At 50.8% G+C, this 20,498-nt stretch overlaps 2 protein-coding genes across 34 annotated transcripts in view; one reads left to right on the plus strand and one right to left on the minus strand.

Annotated features, from left to right (window-relative positions):
- Window positions 1–13,310, plus strand: part of EPB41 (erythrocyte membrane protein band 4.1) — a 197,894-nt gene extending 184,584 nt beyond the window's left edge. For 13 of the 28 annotated variants that reach the window (XM_073233492.1, XM_073233493.1, XM_073233491.1 and 10 more), the window contains 6 exons: window positions 1,324–1,773; window positions 2,935–3,063; window positions 6,373–6,474; window positions 7,578–7,658; window positions 10,161–10,265; window positions 10,946–13,310. In XM_073233492.1, the coding sequence (XP_073089593.1) occupies window positions 1,324–1,773; window positions 2,935–3,063; window positions 6,373–6,474; window positions 7,578–7,658; window positions 10,161–10,259 (861 nt within the window). In that variant the 3' untranslated portion in view covers window positions 10,260–10,265; window positions 10,946–13,310. Of the gene's footprint in view, window positions 1–1,323; window positions 1,774–2,934; window positions 3,064–6,372; window positions 6,475–7,577; window positions 7,659–10,160; window positions 10,266–10,945 lie in introns of those variants that run through there. The other 15 variants (XM_073233505.1, XM_073233506.1, XM_073233507.1 and 12 more) reach the window with 3 other exon arrangements.
- TMEM200B (transmembrane protein 200B) lies at window positions 13,299–18,285 on the minus strand. 6 transcript variants are annotated; one of them, XM_017669745.3, is made up of 2 exons: window positions 18,145–18,285; window positions 13,299–15,680 (listed from the first exon to the last, which is right to left on the minus strand). In XM_017669745.3, exon 2 carries the CDS (start codon window positions 15,658–15,660, stop codon window positions 14,734–14,736), a length of 927 nt encoding a protein of 308 aa, XP_017525234.1. In that variant the 5' UTR covers window positions 15,661–15,680; window positions 18,145–18,285; the 3' UTR covers window positions 13,299–14,733. The 6 variants fall into 6 exon arrangements, with proteins under 6 accessions (XP_017525234.1, XP_017525238.1, XP_017525236.1 ...); XM_017669749.3 differs by lacking the exon at window positions 18,145–18,285 and adding an exon at window positions 18,000–18,133; XM_017669747.3 differs by lacking the exon at window positions 18,145–18,285 and adding an exon at window positions 17,615–17,721.
- Between the last annotated feature and the right edge of the window lie 2,213 nt (window positions 18,286–20,498).

Here is a 20,498-nt window from a genome sequence, read left to right on the forward strand (position 1 = left end):
AGCAAGAATATTTTATGTACTTCTGATACATCTGCAGACAAAGACAGTTTCTTTTATCATTTCGGTCAATGAAAGACCTGCCTAATCTGAATGCAACTTGTACCTCTTTGAGATACTCTTGAGTTGACTGTTTCAAGATGGCTTAGAGGTAAAATTGGCTTGAAGTTCTTGAGTGCAGTGCATCTTTTCTAGCCCTAATAGAGCACTGGTTTGTATTCATCTCAATGTAGGCTGGTTTACAAGTTAAGGAGTGATTTTTTTACTATAATACATGTAACATGATTTGAGAACTAAGATGTATAATCTGGTCCAAATATGTCATTTGGTCCAGGAGCATTGTTTTCTGTTACTTTCTATATGATACATAATATGGCAAATTGATCTTACCAAAATTTCAAACCTAGGTCGCCTACTTACAGCTTTCCAATGAGCATATACACATGTTATTTTCATGACATTTGACTTCTGTTATTCTGTTCGTTTTTCAAATGACTCATATTCTTTTCCTGTTAGTGTAAATTCCTTCTCTTCTTCCACCTACAGCATCTTTCTTTAAACATTAGGAACAGGTCCATCTCCTGTGGTGTTATCTTCTCGTCCACGTACTGTAGATCTGTTTTTCTTGTTGTTGAGGTGCTCAGCCCAGGCAGGACTCTCTGTGTTTACAGTATTCATTTCTTTTAGGGGTTGGAGATGTGTCATGCATCTGTGAAAAAATATACCTCAGCTGCTGGGTCATCTTATTCTGTTCACAAAGAAATGTTTCATTATTTTTGATATAGTTAATTCCATGACAATGATTGGATTAAGTCTGTGCAGGATGTTCTTAGCTTCTATATCCCTGCCAACCAATGTCTAGATTTTAGTTTCTTCACTAGGGGCTACTGTGGTGGTACACATGGCTTGGAGATAGGAAACATTTTTCAACCTGATTAGGCTCCTCAAGAATATATCTGATTGATTCATAAATTGCCTTGTGCCCTATGCATAGTAATAAGGTAGTTAGGAATGGTGAAGTAACTCCTTTAAGTATGAAGTATGTGTGTTATACTGGGAAGACCATGGCAATATGTGGTACTTCTTACTGTGTGAGGCCCATTTGAATTATCTCTCAGATTAACAATGTTCTGGAAATATGACCAGAATGAGGTTGGAACCACTCAAGCTGCTGACATGTTTAGTGAACAACAATTCTTTCTTTTGACCATGTCAGGAGCTAAGATTCCTTGTTTATAGTAAAAATCATTGTTGATTCTCAGAGTTCACTATATTCCCCACTTGTTGCTAATCTTCTTGCTTTTGTATGTGTTCATTCATTTGTAGAATATAAATGTCATTCGCAGAGAGGAGGTGGCTGCGGTGACAAAGGGGCCATCTGCCAACCCTGACTCTGAATGGGAGGGTCCCAAGCAGTCAGTAGTTCCCAGTAAGAGCCCAATGCCCGCTCCGCCGGAGTCTCCTCAGAGCTGTGGCCTTGGCTCCCTCTCCGTAAGCAGCGAGGAGACAGAAGAGAAGGGGCAGGGGCCAGCTGGCTGTCTCGATGCTAAGGAAATGCCAAGAGGCCCCAGTGGGGACGGTGTGGGAGTGGAGGAGCAGGCCAGTGCCTTAACGTCCTCAGTATCATCGGCTTCCCCTCAGCCGCAACTTGGTGACAGAAAGGCAGAGAGTAGTGAGGAGCGGCTCCTGTCAGGAGAGCCGCCTGGAAAGCAAGACGGATCATTTCTTGACTCTCGTGTGGGTGACCAGTTCCCCACCCTCATTCGAAGCTTCCAGGTAGTGACAACTCAGTGACACAGGTCTAACGACTCACTTTGGGAGAGGGCCAGAATCTGTTCCGTGGAGGAGGTGGTGGTAGTGGTGGTGAGGGTAGTGGTCCCTCTACTTTTTTCAAAACCATAGCATAAAATTGAAGCCCTTGATTTTTACTAAAAGAATTTATTCAGAGGATTTAACTCCATAGCTAGAAATGCTTTCTCCCCTGATGACTTAACAAAACTCTTGGGGGTAAACTCCAGCTGTTTACCTTCATGAAGCTGGTGTAAGTGTGTTGCTCTTGTCCCTGCTCAAGCGTGGGCTATGTAAAGAGGTGAATTTCTGAGACTTCTATGATGAGGGAGCCTTCAGTGTTCTGAAACCACACTGAATATTTAAAAAATTCAAATATTCTTAATTAAAAGGGGTAACCAACTTTTTAAATAAGATTTCAGGCTCCAAAAAATTATTTATGTATTGCAGCCACACAGTACTGCCCACCACTCCCACAGACCCCACCCACAGGGGCTTCCATGATCGGAGGCACTAATTTCCTATGCTAAGGTGGATGGCCACGTAACTTTATCACAATCAAATGGTAGTTTTAGGGTGATTTATAGTCTTGGGGAAGATGAGCTGATGAATAGGAAGCCTTTGATATTCCACTAACGTTCATTCTTCTGAAATTCTGAAATTAATCACCAGGTGATGGTAGAACTGATTGTTTCCTTTGCAGTTTCCCAAAACTCTTTCTTCTCAATAACTCCAAAGGGAATGTCTGACATTGATTTGAAAGAAGTTAATGAAATCAGGGGAATGCATTACATGCCACTGCCGTTTCAGTGTGGAGGGAATGTGGCTGATTTCTTAATTATAATGGGACAGTCACAGGACAAAGAGAAGTGTCTACTATTTGGCAGATAGTTTAATATGCAAATTCTGAAGGTCAGCCTGACATGTTTTATATCACTAGTCATAACTGTCTGATCTTATAGCTTTCCATCTATGATTTGACACCTTACCCCAGGGTGTCAAATAGTGGAATAGTGCCCAAGTCTTGGGCTGAGATTGAGCTAGTCCTCTGCTTGATCAGAATCATCACTTTGGTCAGATCGGTGTCAGAAGATTAGTTCTCCACAGCCCTCAGGAGACCCCGGTAACTGTTTCTTAACTGCCTTACAGCCTCCCCTCGTGAAGACTCAGACTGTCACCATCTCAGATACTGCCAATGCTGTAAAAAGTGAAATCCCAACCAAAGACGTCCCTATTGTCCACACCGAGACCAAGACCATCACTTACGAGGCTGCCCAGGTAGGATACAGTTTGATGTTTCTGAACCGAAGACCACAGTAAGCACAGTAAATAACTTCTTTCTTCACAAAGTTTCTAATTTGCCACAAATAATGTTAGGCTTTTCTGAGGCAGGACTTCTTAGAAGGTTTTACTGATCTAAGGATCCCAAACTACTTTACTAAAAACAAAATTGTCTTGGATCTTGTTGCTTATATCAGCCCAGTTCAGTTAGGGAAGGCAGTCTGTGTCCTGGTTAAGAACATGGGCTTTGGGTCCAACAAACCTGAGTTCAGGTCCTGGCTCCTCCATTTACTAACTTAAACAAGCAATTGAACATCTCTGAACCCTCTCCCCTCCCCTGCCCACCCATGGTGTTACTATCTCATGATTTTATTATTAAGATTATATAAGATACAACACTGTAAAAAAAAAAAAAAAGATACAACACTATATGGACTCAGCTTGAGCACCATGCCTGAAAGCATCAGTAAGTAACAACTCTAATAATTTATTGCAATTAAATTAGATTTTAGGTCACATAAGAATTTAAGTGTTTAAAATTTTTGTTTATGCCTACTTTTAATAAGATTTCTCCTTTATTGTTGGTAATTTGAATGAGGTAGAGTTGCTTTATGTTGAACTGTTTTTTTCCTTTTTTTTATTCATAGAAACCAGAAGTAAGAAAGACTTTTCCCTCTGTAAACTGAGCTGTTAATTCATCCCTGCAGCAAATATTTGTGAACATTTATATATTAGGCTAAAGCAGTGTACAAGGTAGATTAGGCCCTACCTTCTGCAACTAGCAGGAGAGATGGGCAATAAAACACATAATCAAATGTTTAAATTTCAGACATATAAATGCTATAAAGAAATTAAGATGAAGAGTTAGATCTTGTGGGGTTACATGAAAGGTTGCTACTTTGGGTCCTAAGATATTGAGGAAAATCTTCTCAGAGGTGACGTTTTGGCTGAAGCCTGCATGATGGGAAGGAGGCAGTCATGGGAAGCTCTGGCTAGGTGATTTCACCAAAATCCTTTCAGTTAATCCTCATAACACCATGAACTGGATGGTGATAGCCCCCTTTAGGAAACAGTGTCACTTGCCAATTAAAAGCATGCAGTTTGCAATTAGAAAAATAGAATTTATATCCTAGCCCCCATCATGTACTAGTTGAATAACTTTAAACAAATCACTAATCTCTCTAAGCCTCTGTTCCCTTGTCTGCAAAATGTGGATAATAATACTTGCTACCAATTGCAGGATTTGGGGAAGGATTATGGGAAATGATGTCTGTAAAGTGCTTGGCGCATTTATAGACATTCCGTTAATGTTGGTACACTTCCCTTTTCTCTCTTGTGGTCTAGAGTGTGGAATTTGAGTTTGGTACATAATAAGCGGTTGCTTAAAGTTTTTTAGCAGTGGTAATAAAGTGGCATAATTAAAGCACTGACTTTGGAAAATGATTCCTAAAGCTGTGTGCTGAGTGGGTTAAAGTAGGGGGCTGCCTGCAGGCAGGGATATGACTAGAACAGGTCTGGAGAGATGCTCAAAAGAACTGAAGTAGCCTAAGGAAATGAGAAGAAGTAGCTGTGTCAAGAGACAGAAATGAACAAACAGGACTTGGCAGTGGAGGGGATTAAAAAATGAAGGAATAGGAAATTACTTTAAGACTGTGCACAGTCAGCCAGAGGATGTAAGAAAGAATAGTTACATATGGGAAGGACCCCTTTAAATTGTGACTACCATGGAAGCAGCTTAACTGTCCAGCAATAAGGAACAGGTTAAATAAATGATGGTACATCCACTTAAGGTAATTCTTTGCAGCTAATAACACAATCTTCTGATGGGAATAATTTATGTGGCCAATTAGTAAATGAAAAAGCACATTCAGTATGGTATAAATAATATGAGGAAAAAGTTATGATGATGATTACTATTATTATTACCTGGCACATAATAAGCTGAAGAAAGTGTAGTACACTAGCTGATAATACATACCTTGTATGATGGTGGCATGTGTATAAGATTCAGATGTCACAATCATGTTCCCTGTCTTTGTTTTATCCAGATTGCTACCTAGAAGGGAACTCAGCCAAGAACTCTTTTCCTCTCTAATTCTCTTCTCCTCCTCTTGCCCACCTCCAAACTCCCAAAGTTTTGCCTCAGTAAACTGTGGTTCCACTCCTAAAAAGATTGGAGACCTCTGCTTTTAATACAATTGACTTACATAAGCAGGCAGAAAAAGAGAGTGAACTAACATGACTTGCTGCAGGGTTCTTATGAAAATAATTGCAATTCTCTAGATCCCTTTCTGAGACAGTGTACAATACCAGTACCAGGTGTTTTCGGCAGCCTCTAGTCTTCTCGGCTCCTTTGTTTCTGTCTTGGTCTTGGGGTTATCAGCAGCTGAGCCTACTAGCAGCCTTTAGTAGTTGCTGGTAACTGTTCCTCAGGCTGAGTTTGGCCCCTGCCAACCATCTCTTCCTTCTTGCTAATGTCATTTCTCACCTTGATCGTGCTGTTTGTTTTGGTCATAATATGGTAAGCCCTGGAGAAATGAGAAGTAGCCCAGCCTTTGTCCTCATATTAGTTGTGTAGCCCAGTGTTTTAAATATTGCCAAACTCCTCTTAATAAGGAGGATCCATTTCAATCATAGTTTTGTTGTCAGAAATGTCATTGAGATATTATTGTGTATATTTCCTCCTACCGTGCCTTAAACCTATTTCCTACCTCCTTTGCTCCATTGCGATTTTCAAAGAAGATAGCCAGAGATCCCCTGGCTCCTTCTGCCCCAGCAAGGACTTTTCCTGGTCCTTCCTAGAAAGTTCTGCCCTATGATTTAGAATCCATACCTTAACACTCAAGAACTTACACCTTTCCTGGTGTGTGTGGTGTGTAATGAACTCCAGATTTGTCGAGAGGACAACTGCCGCTTAAGTTTGGAGTCCTTGAGCAAATCGTTCACCTCTGAGCCTGAGCTTGTTTACATGGCAGTGCTAATATGTCTCTGCCCTATTTATTTTGTAGAGCTTATGTGAGCGTCAGAAAAGATTATGTTTTGAAAGCTATTTATGAACTATAAAATGTTGTGCACATATGTGTAGTTACTGACCCTCTTGTGAAACCTGTGGCAACTGGACTCATCCAACTTTTTCAGAAGAAGCCCTATTGCCAGGGTATTATTTTACTTATTAATTAAGAGATTACGGTAATGGAAGCAGGTTTTGCTTCAGAATGTTCAGCTGATGAGCAAAGCCACATCCTGCAACGTTTGCCCACAAGGCTTCGTGCCGGGCATCATGATGAGTTGTGTTTCTTTCTGCAGACTGATGACAGCAATGGGGACTTGGACCCCGGAGTCCTGCTGACAGCTCAGACTATCACATCCGAGACTACCAGCAGCACCACCACAACTCAGATCACCAAGGTAACAGACCAGTGAGGGCTTCCTTCTGGAACCCAGGGCTGTGTCACTCTTACTGCCTCTCTGCAAGAAGGCCCCAGTCCATAAGCAAGGGTTTTCTGCTCCAGCCCTGAGTCCGATTTCTCCAAGTGTCCCCAGGGGAGAGGCCCTGCTGCTTTCCCCAGCAGCCAACCTAGGGAGACCCTGAGACCAACTCCACCTACTTGGGGGTCTCATAAAGTCACATGTGGTTGTTCTCTTGACACATCTGTCTGTCTCTCTGTCAGTGAATCCCCTATCTGGCAGTGGGGGTAAGTTGAAAAAGTCAGTTTAAGGGCAGGTATTGTTGGTATTAATATGCAACCAAATTTTCCAAGCCCAAAACCAGAATTTGGGGTCTGACAAAGAATTTTTATGTCATGTCTAGGGTGAAAGCCAAGGGAACTATAGTTTGGGCTGAAATATGGTTCAGAATATTATTTATGGGAGCAAGAGGGAAAAGGTATCTAATATTGGAACTACTCCCAGATAATCAGAAATAATCCATATTTGCTGTAGCATGAAAGGGAAATGCATTTTCTTGTAAATAAGAAATTTAGATTCCTGACCAAGCTCTGTCATCAACACACAGACTACTGGAAGCCAGTTATTTAAAGTGTCTACACCTGGGTTTTCCTCATCTGTCAAATAAGGAAAACTACCCACTCTGAGGGGATTGAGGACCTTTTGACATCAATAATATTGCTTTAAAATAAAGTGCCTAATTTCAAGTTGCATGATATTTTTTATCATAATCCTCTGATTTTGTCCTATTGAAAATCAAGATATACAGGAAAAGAGCAAAAAGAACACCTGCTTTGTTTACTCACTGAATTTCTGTGGTGTTTAGGAGGAAGAAAAAGGGAAAAGTAAATAGAGAATTATGACTTTTTGTTTAGCGCATTAAAGATTTTAGCAATGCAAGGTAACAGAGGTGTGCTCATTTTAGCAGGTCCAGCCAGGATTTTGGACAGGTGGATAAGAAAGCTATTCTGTGTAGCAGCAGACTAAAATTTGGAGTGGAGCTTTCCGAACAATCTCTTCTGTTTTCTTTCCCCTCTCACATGACTGCCTCTGTTTGGTTTCAGACTGTAAAAGGTGGCATTTCAGAGACCCGGATTGAAAAGAGAATTGTGATCACAGGCGATGCTGATATTGACCATGATCAGGTGGGAATGCTGAGGAGATCTTGGACACAGAGGGAACCTGGGCAGGAAGATTGATGGATGCAGGAGTTGGCCTGCAAAAGACATCTCTACTGGCTTCATGTCTAGAGAACCCCTTCTGCTACTGTAGGCCATGGAATGGGGCCAGTGGGAGTGAGGGCTGCTGGTTGGGAAGCAAGGAAGTGTAGTAGAAAGAACAAGGAATTTAGACTCAAAAAGGCTTGTGTGCAGATCCCAGGCCTTACCATATTCTAGTTCTTAACCACCAGGTCTCTGTTTTCCTCATCTATCAGATGGGTATTATGGCATTTTCCTCTCAAGATTATGAAAATCCAGTAAGATAGGGGACATGGCAGTGTGTAGTTCGTGGTGGACTCCTAGTAGATGGAGCTGTTGCTCTTCAGGGGCTGTCATGTATCTAAACCTGTGCTAGGAACAGTGGGTGATAAGAGGAAGTTATACTCTCTCCCTCTCAGAGGTCTGTAATAGCTGAGGAACAGCAGGGGTTGCCCAGTGAAATGGACAGAAACAGAGAGACTTCACTTGATTGCTGTCTGAGATTTATCACTAACTTGCTGTGTGACCTTGGGCAGCTCACTGTACCTCTGATTTTTTTTTCCCTCTTTAAAGAGAGTAGGTTGATCTAGATAATTTCTGGGCCTTTCTGAGTGCTAAAATTCTACGTTTTTATGTTAATTAGGTGCTAATTGTGTGCTGTAAGCAATTAGCAAATAATAAGGTCAGGATTAATGTTCCCAATTCTCTGTTGGGTGAGGTTAGAACAGTAAAGCTGCAGAGAAGAGGGGGTGGAAAAGACTGCATGCAAATGCTTCTGGAATCATTGACAGCTGATATGCTGAGTGCCTTAAAAAAAGAAAAGAAAAGAAAGAAGAACTGAGCTACATTGTTGGCAGCACCTTTGGTAGCAGGGTTGAAGCTTATAGCTGAGAACACTGGGGTCAGGGTCCTGGCAGCGAGGCTGCAGAGCCCAAGTAGAAACCTTGCAGCCTGTTTGCTCCAGCTCAGTGGACCCACCTACACAGTCTGATGTGATTTGAGCCCCTGCTATTCTGGGCTAGACAGCATGAGCAGTGGGATGGGAAGTGTTTTGGGTTTGGAGTGAGACAGCCCTGAGTTGCATCTTGACTCTACAGCTTGCTGGTTGTGTGCCCTTGAGCAAATTATTTTACTTCTCTGAGCTGTAGTTTTATTGTCTGTAAAATAAAGATAATCATAGGTTTCTTTCAGGATTATTGTGACATACGGACACACTTGATAGCTCAGAGAGATGCTCCAGTGTTCCCCAGTTCTCCCAGGTACAAGGGATGCATGGAAGCAATGAGACATGATGCGCTCTGGGTGGATGGGGTGCCGGTTTAAGAAGGACTGTTCAGGAGTAGTGTGGTGCAGGCCTTCATGGAGAGAGAGGTGTAGGCCACAGTAACCAAAGAGGGCTTGGGCAGGGCCCTGATGCGTGAGCAGATGGGGCAAAAAGGATGAGGGAGGATGAGCAGGGGCCTACAGAGGTGGCAGGTGCAAGAACGGCTTTCATAGAGTGGAGAGACCAAAGAGGAATTCTGTTCTTCCTTCTTTCCTAGAGATAGTTCTTAAGAGCCAGGGTCAACAGTCAGCTGGTCAGCTCCAGCTAGAGTCCTTCTGGATGGGGGTGAGGGGAGCTGTCCCCTGAGAATCTCAGGTCACCACCCTCCAAGGGCTGGACTGGACCTTTCCTCCTTCAGGTGCTCTTAGCTTGAGGCTCAGACTTGCAGCCCCCGGAGAGGATTGCTGTTTGGCATCCTCTCTGCTTCCTTTAGCTTTTCCAAAGCAATCAGAACTCTTCCAGATGCTGTAACAGGGCCTCCCTCCCTCAGAACTAAAAGACAATGTGGTAAAGAGGGAAATCTGTCAGACTTAAGTTAAAATCCCTGTTGCATTACTTACTGTCTGTAAAACATTAAGCACTTTATTTGGGCACTGAACCACTGTCTGTGAAATGGAAATAATGACACCACTGTAAATTGCTGAATTGTTGTGAAGATGAGATACATAATAGTAACATGCTTAGGCCAGTGCATGGCATGTACGAGGCCTTTCCACTCTAGCCAAAGACATCTCTTCCTTTTTGTAGCATGTTTCTTTATTTTCCTCTCCTGTTCTGAACTTCCCAGGTACCCTATGTTGAACACAGAGTTTGCTTCATCCTTAGCCTCTTCTTGAGTGACTCCTCCCAGACCCACTCAGGCAGATGGAGCTGTCACCCCTGAGGTCCCTCTCTCCTTCCTTGAAGACAGCTCTAACCTTCCCTGTCTCTCTGTTTTCAGTCTAGGAGCCTCCCTATGCTGGATAAGGTAGGTAAGGTCATTATCAACTTGGCTTAGCATAACTACTGCCCTGGTACTGCCAACAGGATTGAATTTGCCAGAGAAATGATGTCCTCTGACCCCTGCCTGCCTTCACCAGCCAGGCTGCCTTCTGCCTGATGAGCCCTGTTTGTGTCTTTCTCAGGTCCTCGTCCAGGCCATCAAGGAAGCAAAGGAACAGCACCCAGACATGTCAGTGACCAAGGTGGTTGTCCATCAGGAGACTGAAATCGCTGAGGAATGAGCTCAGGTTGGGACTCTTGTTGCTGGGCTCAGGGGTGCTCACTGTCCCAGCCTCACTCTGGGAACCGTCCCCTGGAGCTGTCTGTCCAGGGATTTGATAAAGTGAAGGCAAAGGAGAGGCTGACGAGGGAGATACAGGAGGCTGTTCAGTACTTGGCCACAGCTAAAGCAGCCAGGTCTCCTTGCGTCCTCCTGCCCTACCAGTGCCAGCAGTGCCAGGTTGGAGGAGAACCCCCAAGCACTGATGTGAACCCCCACCCACCTCCTGGGTCTCCCTGCATCCTCCCGCTGCTTCACCTGGCCTCCCCCTCTCTGCTGCTCTGCTCTCTGCTGTCATGGGTATCTCTGAGTCTAAACCTGGAAGGGCCAGAGGAGAACAAAACCAAAAAAGCAGGCTCAAGCTGTCTGGAAATGGGGATCCAGGGCATAGGGGAGAAATGGCTGGAGCTCTGAGACCAGACTGAAGAGCTGGAAGCAGGGCAGCTGCTCTTTGGAAGCCAGGGGTCCAGAATAATGTGTTCCCAAGGGTAGTTTACAAATGACTGGAAGAAGGCTAAGTCACCAGATAGGGCTGGGCCCTGTAAAACCAGGCCTTGCTCGTACCATGGCTACAGGAACTTGGCAGTGGAACCAGGTAGCTGTCTCCTTTGCACAGTTAAAAAATTTTACTTCTTTTTTTTCCTCTAGGAACTAGCCTACCCACAACTCCCTGCCCATCTCCTACTCAAGAGAAAACCAGCGAAATGATGAAGAAGCTAACCTGCAGTAGTTGAACTGCAGATTTCCAAGATACTCTGAACCACCAGAAAATTAATTTCGTTTTCTATTTGGAGTTTCTACCAAGAGAGTCTTCTAGGTATCACTGGACCTTTTGAATACCTTTTTCTATGTTGTGGTACCAGAAATTATTCAACTTTTCACTCTATGGACTGTTTTTAAAGAGCTTTTTTTTTTATGGGGTGGTTTGTAACCATTCAGCCTAGCCTATCCCCATTATTTCCAACCCAGATACTGACAGGGTCCCTGGAATTCTTTTGGAAATCCTGCAAAGACTCTGGTAGCTGTGCTGGGGCCAAAGCCAGCTTAATGGGGCTCCCCTGCTACTCCCCTACTTTTATACCCTTTGGGTGACAGCAAAACTTCATAAACCAGCCCTTTCTCAGCCAATGATGTGACTTTACCATGTGGGGCAGGGTGGCTGTCCCCGATACACAGACCCCAGGAAAATGTCCCTGTCCCTTTGTTGAGGGTGGTTTTGATGAGGCAGAGACCTGTGCTAAGAATGTAGTATTGTTTTTCCTTCCTCCCCCTTCTTCTTTCTTTGTGGAGCTTCTTTAGATCAAAGATATAAGAAGTTGCTTCAGATATATCTGATACTGTGAATGTTTGACCGTATCCGTGGCCTTCGCTTTTCTGCCCTCCCTCCCCTTGTACCTCACTGGAAGCAGTGGCTCTGCTAAGCACTCCCCCACCTCCCATCTCAGGAGACCAAAACTCATGGAAAAATAGGCACTTTTGGCCATAAGCTCTAGTGGCACATTTTTAGTGGTGATTTGGGCAAGGAGAGCCAGTGAGGTTTTTAAAAAGGTTTTCTAGTTCTGGTACTGCACACTTCACATAGGGGAATCGTGGGGTTTAGCTCAGTCAGATCCTGCTAAGTAGTATTTCCGGGTGACCATCCCTGGGCCTTTTTCTTTAATCCTGGGAGGATAGAGAATATGACTCAGAAGGGATATTGTTTGGCCTTGCTTCTCCCAACTGGCTCCTGCCTGCCGGCACCCTCTGGAATAAAGAAATTGGCTTTTAAGAGGCCATCCTTCCCACAAAACCCCATATACAACAAGGGGTGCAGCACCAGCTCCGCTCACTCCCACTCACCATCTGAGGTCTGTCAGGTTTTGTAGGCTTGATTTTTGTAGTGAGTTCGGGTATTTTTTTTTTTTTCGTTTTTTGGTTTGGTTTTAAAAATGAGGACTGATGTCCCCAGTTCCACCATGACAGGTAAAGATTTTGGGGCACCTGTGTTCTTAAAAGTTCTTAAAATCCTAATTCTAGGACAGAAGTGAACTTCATGAGATAGTTAGTGGGTCAGTCAGCAGTGCTGGGGGCTCAAGGGCAGTGAGCAACAGAGAGAAGTCTAAAGCCTCTGCTCCCCACAGTGCAAGCAAGTGGTATGTGGCCAGTTTCTACTGGCTGATTTTGTTTAGACCAACTCAGTTGGTTTGAACTGATTTCAGGTGTGTGCATTTTTCATTTAGTGCTTATGTGAGATTGTCACTAACCAGCAGGCAACCTTCTCCAGGGAGGGACAGGAAGAGCTCTGGTGAGATGTGTGACAGGCTTAGAGGAAAGGAGATTGTCCTGTCTCAGGAACATGGGCCCAGGGGCTGAGCCGATGGGCTTTCTGGGTGGTGCCTAAGCCTGGGCTGTGTTGCCGGGAGCAGTGGTCAGCTTACAAGGGAGGCTCACATCAAACAAGCTTGTACCGTGAGCTCGCTGTGCAATGGACACCTGCACTTCTGCAGGAGCTGCTGCAGCTCCCAAAGCTGGGACCTGTGGAATGAAGGCGCTGGGGTAAGGCAGAGGCAGCTGGGGCTCCAAGCCACGCGGCACAGCAAGGCCTCAACAGTGCTGGAAACCTGGCACACGGAATAGTCTGGGCCAGCCATGGCAGTGCAGCAGCTTTCATAGGACAGGATCATGGATCAGAGTGTCCTCTCAGCTCTCACAACCTACTGCACTCCTCTCTGCTTCCTTGTCTATAAACTGGACCAGATCTAATGCCCTTCCAGCGCTGACAAGCCATGATTTGGACAAGCTAGCAAATGGGGTGTCTTCCCAAGCCTCTTCTCCTTTCTTCCCTCTCCGGTAACAATCTTAGGGGTTGGCAATTGGTTGGCTTTTTTCCTGCAGTTGCGTGTGCGTGTGAAGAAAACAGACTCTCTCCAGGTGGAAATGGCGAAGAAGGAGAAGAAAGTTTCATTTCCAGGGTCAGAGACTTGGCAACAGTTTTCCTAAAGTGACTCAGAGACACCATTACTCTTGCTGCAATTTTATTTTTATTTCACTTGAGAAATAAAGACTTCCTCTAAGCCACGTGAGGTCTCTGCCACCCAACCCACCCACAAAGCAGGATCTGAATGTATAAATTGAGGGCCCACAGAACCTAGCCCCCAGGCCCCCTCTGGGCCCCCACTGTGTGTTCTGTAGGGCAGCTAAGTGAGGGGACAGCAGTCCACCTTGGGAAATGAAGCCAGAGCTGTGGCCTGACCAACACCAAGGAGTGGCTATGGGAGATACCTTCCCAGGGTCTCAGCCCCAGACTGGTTGTTTTTACAAATCTCTCTCAAACGTATTATTTTGGTGACAAAAATGAAGGAGCTTTGTAAATTTTTAAAAAATCATGGATCATATCAAGTAGTTGTTTACATTTCTTAACAAAATAGGAACTATGGCAGCAGAATCAAATTGGCAAAATCCTTAAGATTAAATAGGCAATAATTCAGTCTGCTGTTTTGGCCTTTTGTAGTAAGAGAAGTGGTTGTAGTACTTAGATATGTGTTTGGTCTTGCTTCTTGTATTGCATTTTTCAATAAACTTAAAAAAAAAAAACCAGACTGTGAGGATTGATTGACTTTTAAAGCTCTCTTCCCTTACCAGGAGAAAGATTAAACATGGGTGGGGGAGAACCACATTCAAACCATTTTTTAACCTAAGCTACCCACATTGGCCAAAATTGCAGCTTTAACATCTTATAAAAGATCTTTGAAAACTGGCAAATGCTCTTTGTCAACTGGAGGGAGCTTTTGCAGCACAGGCCACAACAGAGGAGAGAAGGGGGCTTCTCAGACCCATTGGGGAGAGGGGCCAGACCCTCGGTGTGGAGGCATTGGCAGTAGTGTAGCCCTAATGGGAGGTACCCTGCATGGCTGAGGGCAGAAAGGGGTTGAGGTGGTAGAAGTTAAAGGCTCAGTCCCCTTCCCAGATGGCAGTGGAAGGTCTCAGCTCTATCCCATTGTCCACTGGAGGCTCAAACCCCATCACCAGTGACACCTTGGAGAGAGCCTGTCCTAGCCAGTAACATCCCAGCCCACTTTCCAAGTCTTAGGGGTCCTTGCCCACCAGTTTGGGTTTTGCCAAGACATCAGGTGTATCTCTCAATCACCCTGGCCTGAACCCCCAGCCCCAGTCAGTACCTGTCAGGGCTAAGGCCACATTTGGAGGCTGAAGGAATTCCTGAGGCCACGTCATGCTGGTCTCCAGACTCCACATTAAAACACGTTCTCTCCAGCTTACTGAATCCTCGTGCAGTTGGCATTTCTCCACCGACATGCAAACCAGGATGCCATAGCAGCTGCTGGGACCAGAGCATCCATCCCCAGTCTGGTATGTGACTAGAAACATCTAGTGGACACTGGGACTTCTGGTCCTGTTACAACAGTCCATGCTGTAGCCTCACAGCAGGCTGTCCCTGCTCAAACCTGGGCCCCCAAGTCCCCTCCTCCTCCCCCCAGCTTGGCATAACCCCCCAGACTGAGGCGGTCCAGCCGTGGCCAGCTTCGGTGAGCACAGTCCCGAGTTACTGGGGCCCCGAGCAGGAGCTCCCCAAGGCCCAGGTCCAGAGACTTGGAATGTTCGATGCAGGAACCAGAGGGCTGCACGGTGATAATCACATGGCCAGTTTGGGTCCGAGGACCCCAGGGTGGGGGCAGTCCGGGGCCCTTCAGCGGGTAACTGTTGAGCAGGGCAGGTAACCCCAAGCGAGGGTTAGCAGGCTCTGAACGCAGACTCCGCACTGACGGGACGGGTGAAGTTCCCCGACAGGGGGACAGGTCCCAACTTTCTGGCTCTGCGCAGCCTATGGCTCGGGGAGTCCTGGGACCCGGGCTGGGGAGAAGAGCGCAGTCCCAGCCGTGGCCGTCGGGGGGTCGGAGCGCCTGAGCCCGCAGCACGCCCTGGCGAAGCCGGCGTGTCTCCAAGTCGCGGTTCTCGTAGAGCAGCGTGTTGGCGCAGATGAACACGAACAGGCCCACGCCCATGACCACCGGCCCAAGGAGCCTTAGCCGCTCGTGCGGACCATGGGCCCGGCCAGCGCTACGACCCTCGCGTCGCAGCTCGCTCACGGGGGGCGCGCTGGCATTGGCAGCTCGAGGCCCTGAAGCCCCGGCACGGTGCGGCCAGTAGCCGGCCACTGCGATGCCCATGCCCACCAGTACCACGAGCGCCCCCAGCGCGGCGAAAGCCCCCGACGGTGAGCGCAGTCGCAGCCGCGCCCGCACCCGCAGAGGCTCAGGTGGAGAGCGCGGGCGCCGGCGCCGGCCGAGGCGGCGGCCCAGGCGAGAGACGCGGCCCTCGGGGCTCCTCCGCACCTCCCCGCAGTCTCCGGGGCTCCCAGCCGTCATCTCGCCGTCGTCTGGGCGCTCTGCGGAAAGAAGATAGGACGTAGAGGCTGAACCGACGGGCGTAGGGTCGGAGTGCAGGGTTGAGGGCCCAAATCCGGGAGGGAAAATCGGGCTGTCTCGCCCAGGACGCTTGGAGATCCCTGGCGGCCACCCCCGGATTTTCCCGGGCTGCGAGGCGGGGAGCCGCCCCCGCTCGGGTTTTCCGCAGCGGAGTTCCGAGCCAGGGAAGCGCGGCAAGAGCCCGAGTTGGCCCGGTCCGCAGGCGGAGAGGAGGGAGGGGGGCGCAGGTTGCTCCCTGGCGCATCCTTGGCTGCGGGGCTCCGGCCGCAGGAGCCCCTTTCGGCAGCCCGCGAGTCCCGGGTCTCTGGAGGTGCGGGGGTCCCCGCGGCGGCGTCTTCAGGGTAAGTTCCGCCCGAACTCTACCTCACCCCCGCACGTGGCTGCACCATAATAAAGGAGGAAGGGGGCGCTCGGAGCGTCCAGGTCCAATGGGGTCGCCCGCGGGCCCCACCTGCCCCCTACTCCGTTACATACCGCAGCGTAGGAAGGAGGGGGTGTCCCTGACTGCAGCCTCTTCCTGAGCGCCCCCTCCTCCCAGACCTCCTCAGTCAGCCCGGAAGCTGCAGCAGGAGAGACTTGAGCTAGACTCCGGGAAGACCGTTCTGACCGAGACCAGCGGCAGACTTGGCCCAGGATTTCTTTAATCTCCACGTATAAGAGGCCTCCGCCTCCCCCCAGCGGCCAGGCTCTGGCCGGGGCAGGACGCAGGGGTCTGCGTGCCGGCCGCTGGGCTTTGCCGGGAGAGGTTCCGTCCTGGCTCCCCCGTCGGCTTTGGCTAGGCTGTTCCCAGGTTGCTGCGTTTCCAATTCGGGCTCCTCGGAATGAATCATCCCTCTTTCCCGCCGCCTAGCCTGCTTTCCGGCCTCCTCCGCCTGAGGCCCCAGTGGCCCGCGTCCCGGCCGGAGCAGCACCGCCCTCGCACCCCCGGCCGCCCCAGGATCCCCTCCCGGCTGCTGGTCCATCCCGGCCTGAGGACTGGATCCAGCCAGAGCAGAGGGCCGGGCTGCGTGTGCTGTAGCACCCACAGGAGGAAGGGTGTGGGAGAAACGGGAACCCCGCCCAGGCACCCCGGGCCGCAGGAGGGGAAGGCTAGCACCTCGCTGTCAAGTGGTGCGTCTTCACTTCCCCGGTGTGACTTCTAAACAGCTCCAGCGCTGGAACCCGTAGCCGAGGCCCCAGGAAGGAGGCCTTGCTACCCTTCTCACTCCCCATCCGCACCCCCGAAGCCCAAAGCCGGACACCGCATCCCTGCCTCCCACAGGAGTGCCGAAGGCCCCGGGCCTAGCATGGAGCCGCAGCATCTACTGCGTCCCCGCCTGCTTTTCACGGATGGAAACTGCGGCCCAGAGACACAGGGGCTCCACAGGACCCGACGCCGGGCCTCGGGACCCTAGCCTAGCCTTGGGCACTTCTCTGCACAGCAAAGGGAGCGTCCTGGAGGAGGCAAGACCCGTTCCCCCTTATCTCCTAGAGTCTTCCTCCCTTTCCCCAGCCCAAAACTGGGGAACTGATCACCCGTCCCAGGCCAAAGCTGGCGCCCCAAGCCCAAACTCCGGAAAGGTCACCCCTGAACCCCTCGCGTCTCTTGGCGGGGAGGGAGGCAGAGGAGTGCAAAGAGGTGGGACATGCTCAGGACCCCGAGACTCTGGAGGGCTAATCGACGCTGACGACCCTACGGGGGAAACTTGGAGACACAGACCGAAGGTCCCAGGTCACGGGAAGTTGCTCGGGGCCGGATCCCAGCACTCCGAGGTCCCGCCTCCGGTCGCGTCCACACTCCCGCCCAGGGAAAGGGCGGACCCGACTACGGCTCCCTGAGACCATTCCGGAGGGAGGGGCCAAAGAAAGGTTGGGGGGAAGTGCTAGCAAACCCTGGGACCCTAGTTTTGCTCACCTGGCGCCGCCGCGCCGGGGTCGGAGTCCGCGCGGCGCGGCCAGCTGCACAGCCCGTGTCTCCACGGAATCTTGGCCCCGCCCCGCCCCGGGCCCCGCCCAGTGCCGCCCGGCCCCGCCCCCCGGGAGCCCCGGGGACAGTCTGACCTGTACCCCGCCAGACCCCACCTCTGTTAGAGGCAGCAGCTCAGGGCTGAGGGTCGCAGGTAGGTGCTGTGTGCACATCTGGTGACTCAGGATCCGGGCGCCCGAGTCCTCGGCCTGAGTCGTTCTCAAAGACCTGGGAGGGCGCCTTCTTCGCACCCGAGTAGACCCCCTAGCCCGGAATGTGCAGACTGAGGATTCGAACTCTGCACGCCCTCCCCCGCCTCTCGGAGCCCTCATACCAGGCGCCTGGAGTGGGCTTGCGTCGGTGACTGAGAGCCCACTGAGAGCCCAGCATGGTCCGGGAAGCTTCCCGGAGGCGGCGGTCCGAGTTCCTGCTCCGCCCGACTCCCCCAGCCTTGCCCCTCTCAACCTCACTGCCTTCACCTGTAGAATGGGCATAATGGTGGCTGCCTCGCAGGATGCTGAGAGGCGAAGATCCAGCGTTGAGGGCGTGGCGCACAACAGAGGGCACAACCCCGGGTAACCCCACAAGCGCTCAGTGAACAGTGATGGGCGGGTGATAGGAATGAGCCAGGCCCCCAGAGCTGAGTGAATCAGACCGAGAGTCGCGGCCCAGCCCCCGAATCTCCCCGAAGAAGCTCTGTCCAATCTGGAGTGGGGAGGCGGTGCTTGTCCCAGATCAGGAGGAGGGTGCTGGGGGCCGCGGCGCTCCCAGCGGACAGGCCTGAAGGGGGCCGCCCAGCGCTCGTGCCCCGCCCACCCCAGAGGCAAGAATGTGGAGCGGAGCAAGGGGGTCGGCTGGCGGCCCAGTTTCCATGATGCTGGGGCGGGCTCGCAGGAGGAGGGGCGGCGCGGCGGACCGCGAGGTTCCGAGCCGGCCCCCCACCTCCCGCTGCCCGGCCGGGCCCCTCGGGAGGAATTTCCGGCCTGGGATTGATTAGAACCCTCCCCGCCCCGGGCCGCAGAGACCCCCCGGCGCGCGGGCGCGAGGGAGGGGGGCGCTAATGAGACCCGGCTGTGCGCGCGGGGCGGGGAGGGGACCGGGGGGAGGGGACTGGAGGAAGTGGCGGGCCTGGGCCGGCTCACCTCGCAACGCATTGCGGAGCCGGGGCTCCGAGCCACGCGGCACAGCGAGGCCTCGAACCCAGGCTCCTGCCCGGGGACTCGGCGAAGGAGGCTGGGGATGGCATCTAATGCCCCCGGGAGCCCCTCTCCCAGCCCCCGGAGACCAGACACCTTTGGGAGCCACAGAGGCCACGCCGGGGGCGAGGCCACCTCCTGGCCCGACCGCAAAGATACCCGCCTCCCCGAGGAGGCCACAGTGGGTGGGGTGGGGCCCAGCCTCGGCTCCGGGCTTCACCCCTTTGGGTACGAAAGCCAGGCCAGGGTCGCCTTCCTGCCGTCCGCGTGGGCCTGAAGCCTGAGCTCCGAAGGATCTCACTCTGACCGCGCCTGTGGCCGCCCGCCATGGCCTTTCCTGGAGACCCCCTGCAGACCTGCCCTTCGTCCACGTCCTATACGGGGACCCCGCGCGCCTCGCACTCCACTCTCCCAACATTCCTCGGCTCAGTGCCCCACCCAGCACGGGTCCCTGGTCCCTGCCCCGTTCACTGCACCTCCTGGGGACGCCACCTCTGGAGGCCACAGCCTGGACAGCCTCCCGTCTTTGTCCTTGCCACCCCACCGGCCTCTCCCGTCTGCCCTCCCTGCTTTCCCTCCGCGTGGCCCCCTCGGTCCTCCCTAGGCGTCGGGCTCCTCCAGCCCCCAAGCCCAGCGTCACTCAGCAACCACACACCTCCCTGGAAGTCCCCTAGGCCTGGTGATCTCGGTGCATCCCTGCTCCTGGCTGGTTCCCCCTGTGTGAAGGGCCCCACTGCACACCCACAGGCCAGTTCCGCCAGGGGCAGTCCCCTTAGGCTCCTTCCTCTCCTCTTCTATCCAATCCATCCAGGCCGTCGGACCCTGCTCTTTGGATCTCGAATTAGCTGCCTTCTGGGGCTGCTGTCCTCCGGGCGGCCCTGTGGAGGGCCACCAGACATCTTTCTACACTGAATCTGACCCAGTCACCCACTCCCGCCTCAAAACCCTTAGTCCACAGGTGTTGTCCATATGGAGTTTAAAATCCCTTCTCATCTCCCCAAACTGGCCCCTGCCCCTCACTCTTTCCTCCTGGGAAGCTGAACTTGTTTCCATCCCCAAATCTACCCTCTGGCTGCTGGAGCTTGGCACCTGCCTCACCTCTGGTCAGGAACAATACTCCCCTGACTGTCCCCTTAGCTCCTGCTCGTCCTTCAGACCTCTGGGTACCCCTACCAGGTCAGCACCCCGGTCACAGCCCTCACACCAGCCTCCTTGACCAGGTCAGCACCCCGGTCACAGTGCACTGAAACCAGTGTCTGGGAACCGAGTGTCTGATTCCTGTGTGCCCCTGGCGGTGAACTGAGGGCAGGACTGGGTCTGTCTTGCTCTCCCCTGGAGCCCTGGCCCTGGGCTGTGTCACCCCAAGCCCAGGACCCTGGTCCAGATAGCAGGAGATCAAAGGCTCCTCACTGAGTCCCAGTTTCCCCATGTATAAAAAAGGGGAAATGATACTTACCTCTCAGTGTTGTTTTGAGGATAATGTACAAGCACATGTTTAGCATCTGGCACAAAGTAGATGCCCAGCAAACACCTGTTCCCTCCTCTGACTATGTGGTTTCGGGCACAGAGGGCAGTGTTTGGGGGCTGTAGAAACCTTCCCAGGGGCCATATGGGGTGGAGGTGGGGAGACGGGTTTA

Source organism: Manis javanica, chromosome 4, assembly GCF_040802235.1.
Source record: "Manis javanica isolate MJ-LG chromosome 4, MJ_LKY, whole genome shotgun sequence".
Lineage (NCBI taxonomy): Eukaryota > Metazoa > Chordata > Mammalia > Pholidota > Manidae > Manis > Manis javanica.

Excerpts from the sequence above, each read along its gene's own strand:
- TMEM200B (XM_017669745.3), bottom strand. The coding sequence starts at position 15,660 with ATGACGGCTGGGAGCCCCGGAGACTGCGGGGAGGTGCGGAGGAGCCCC.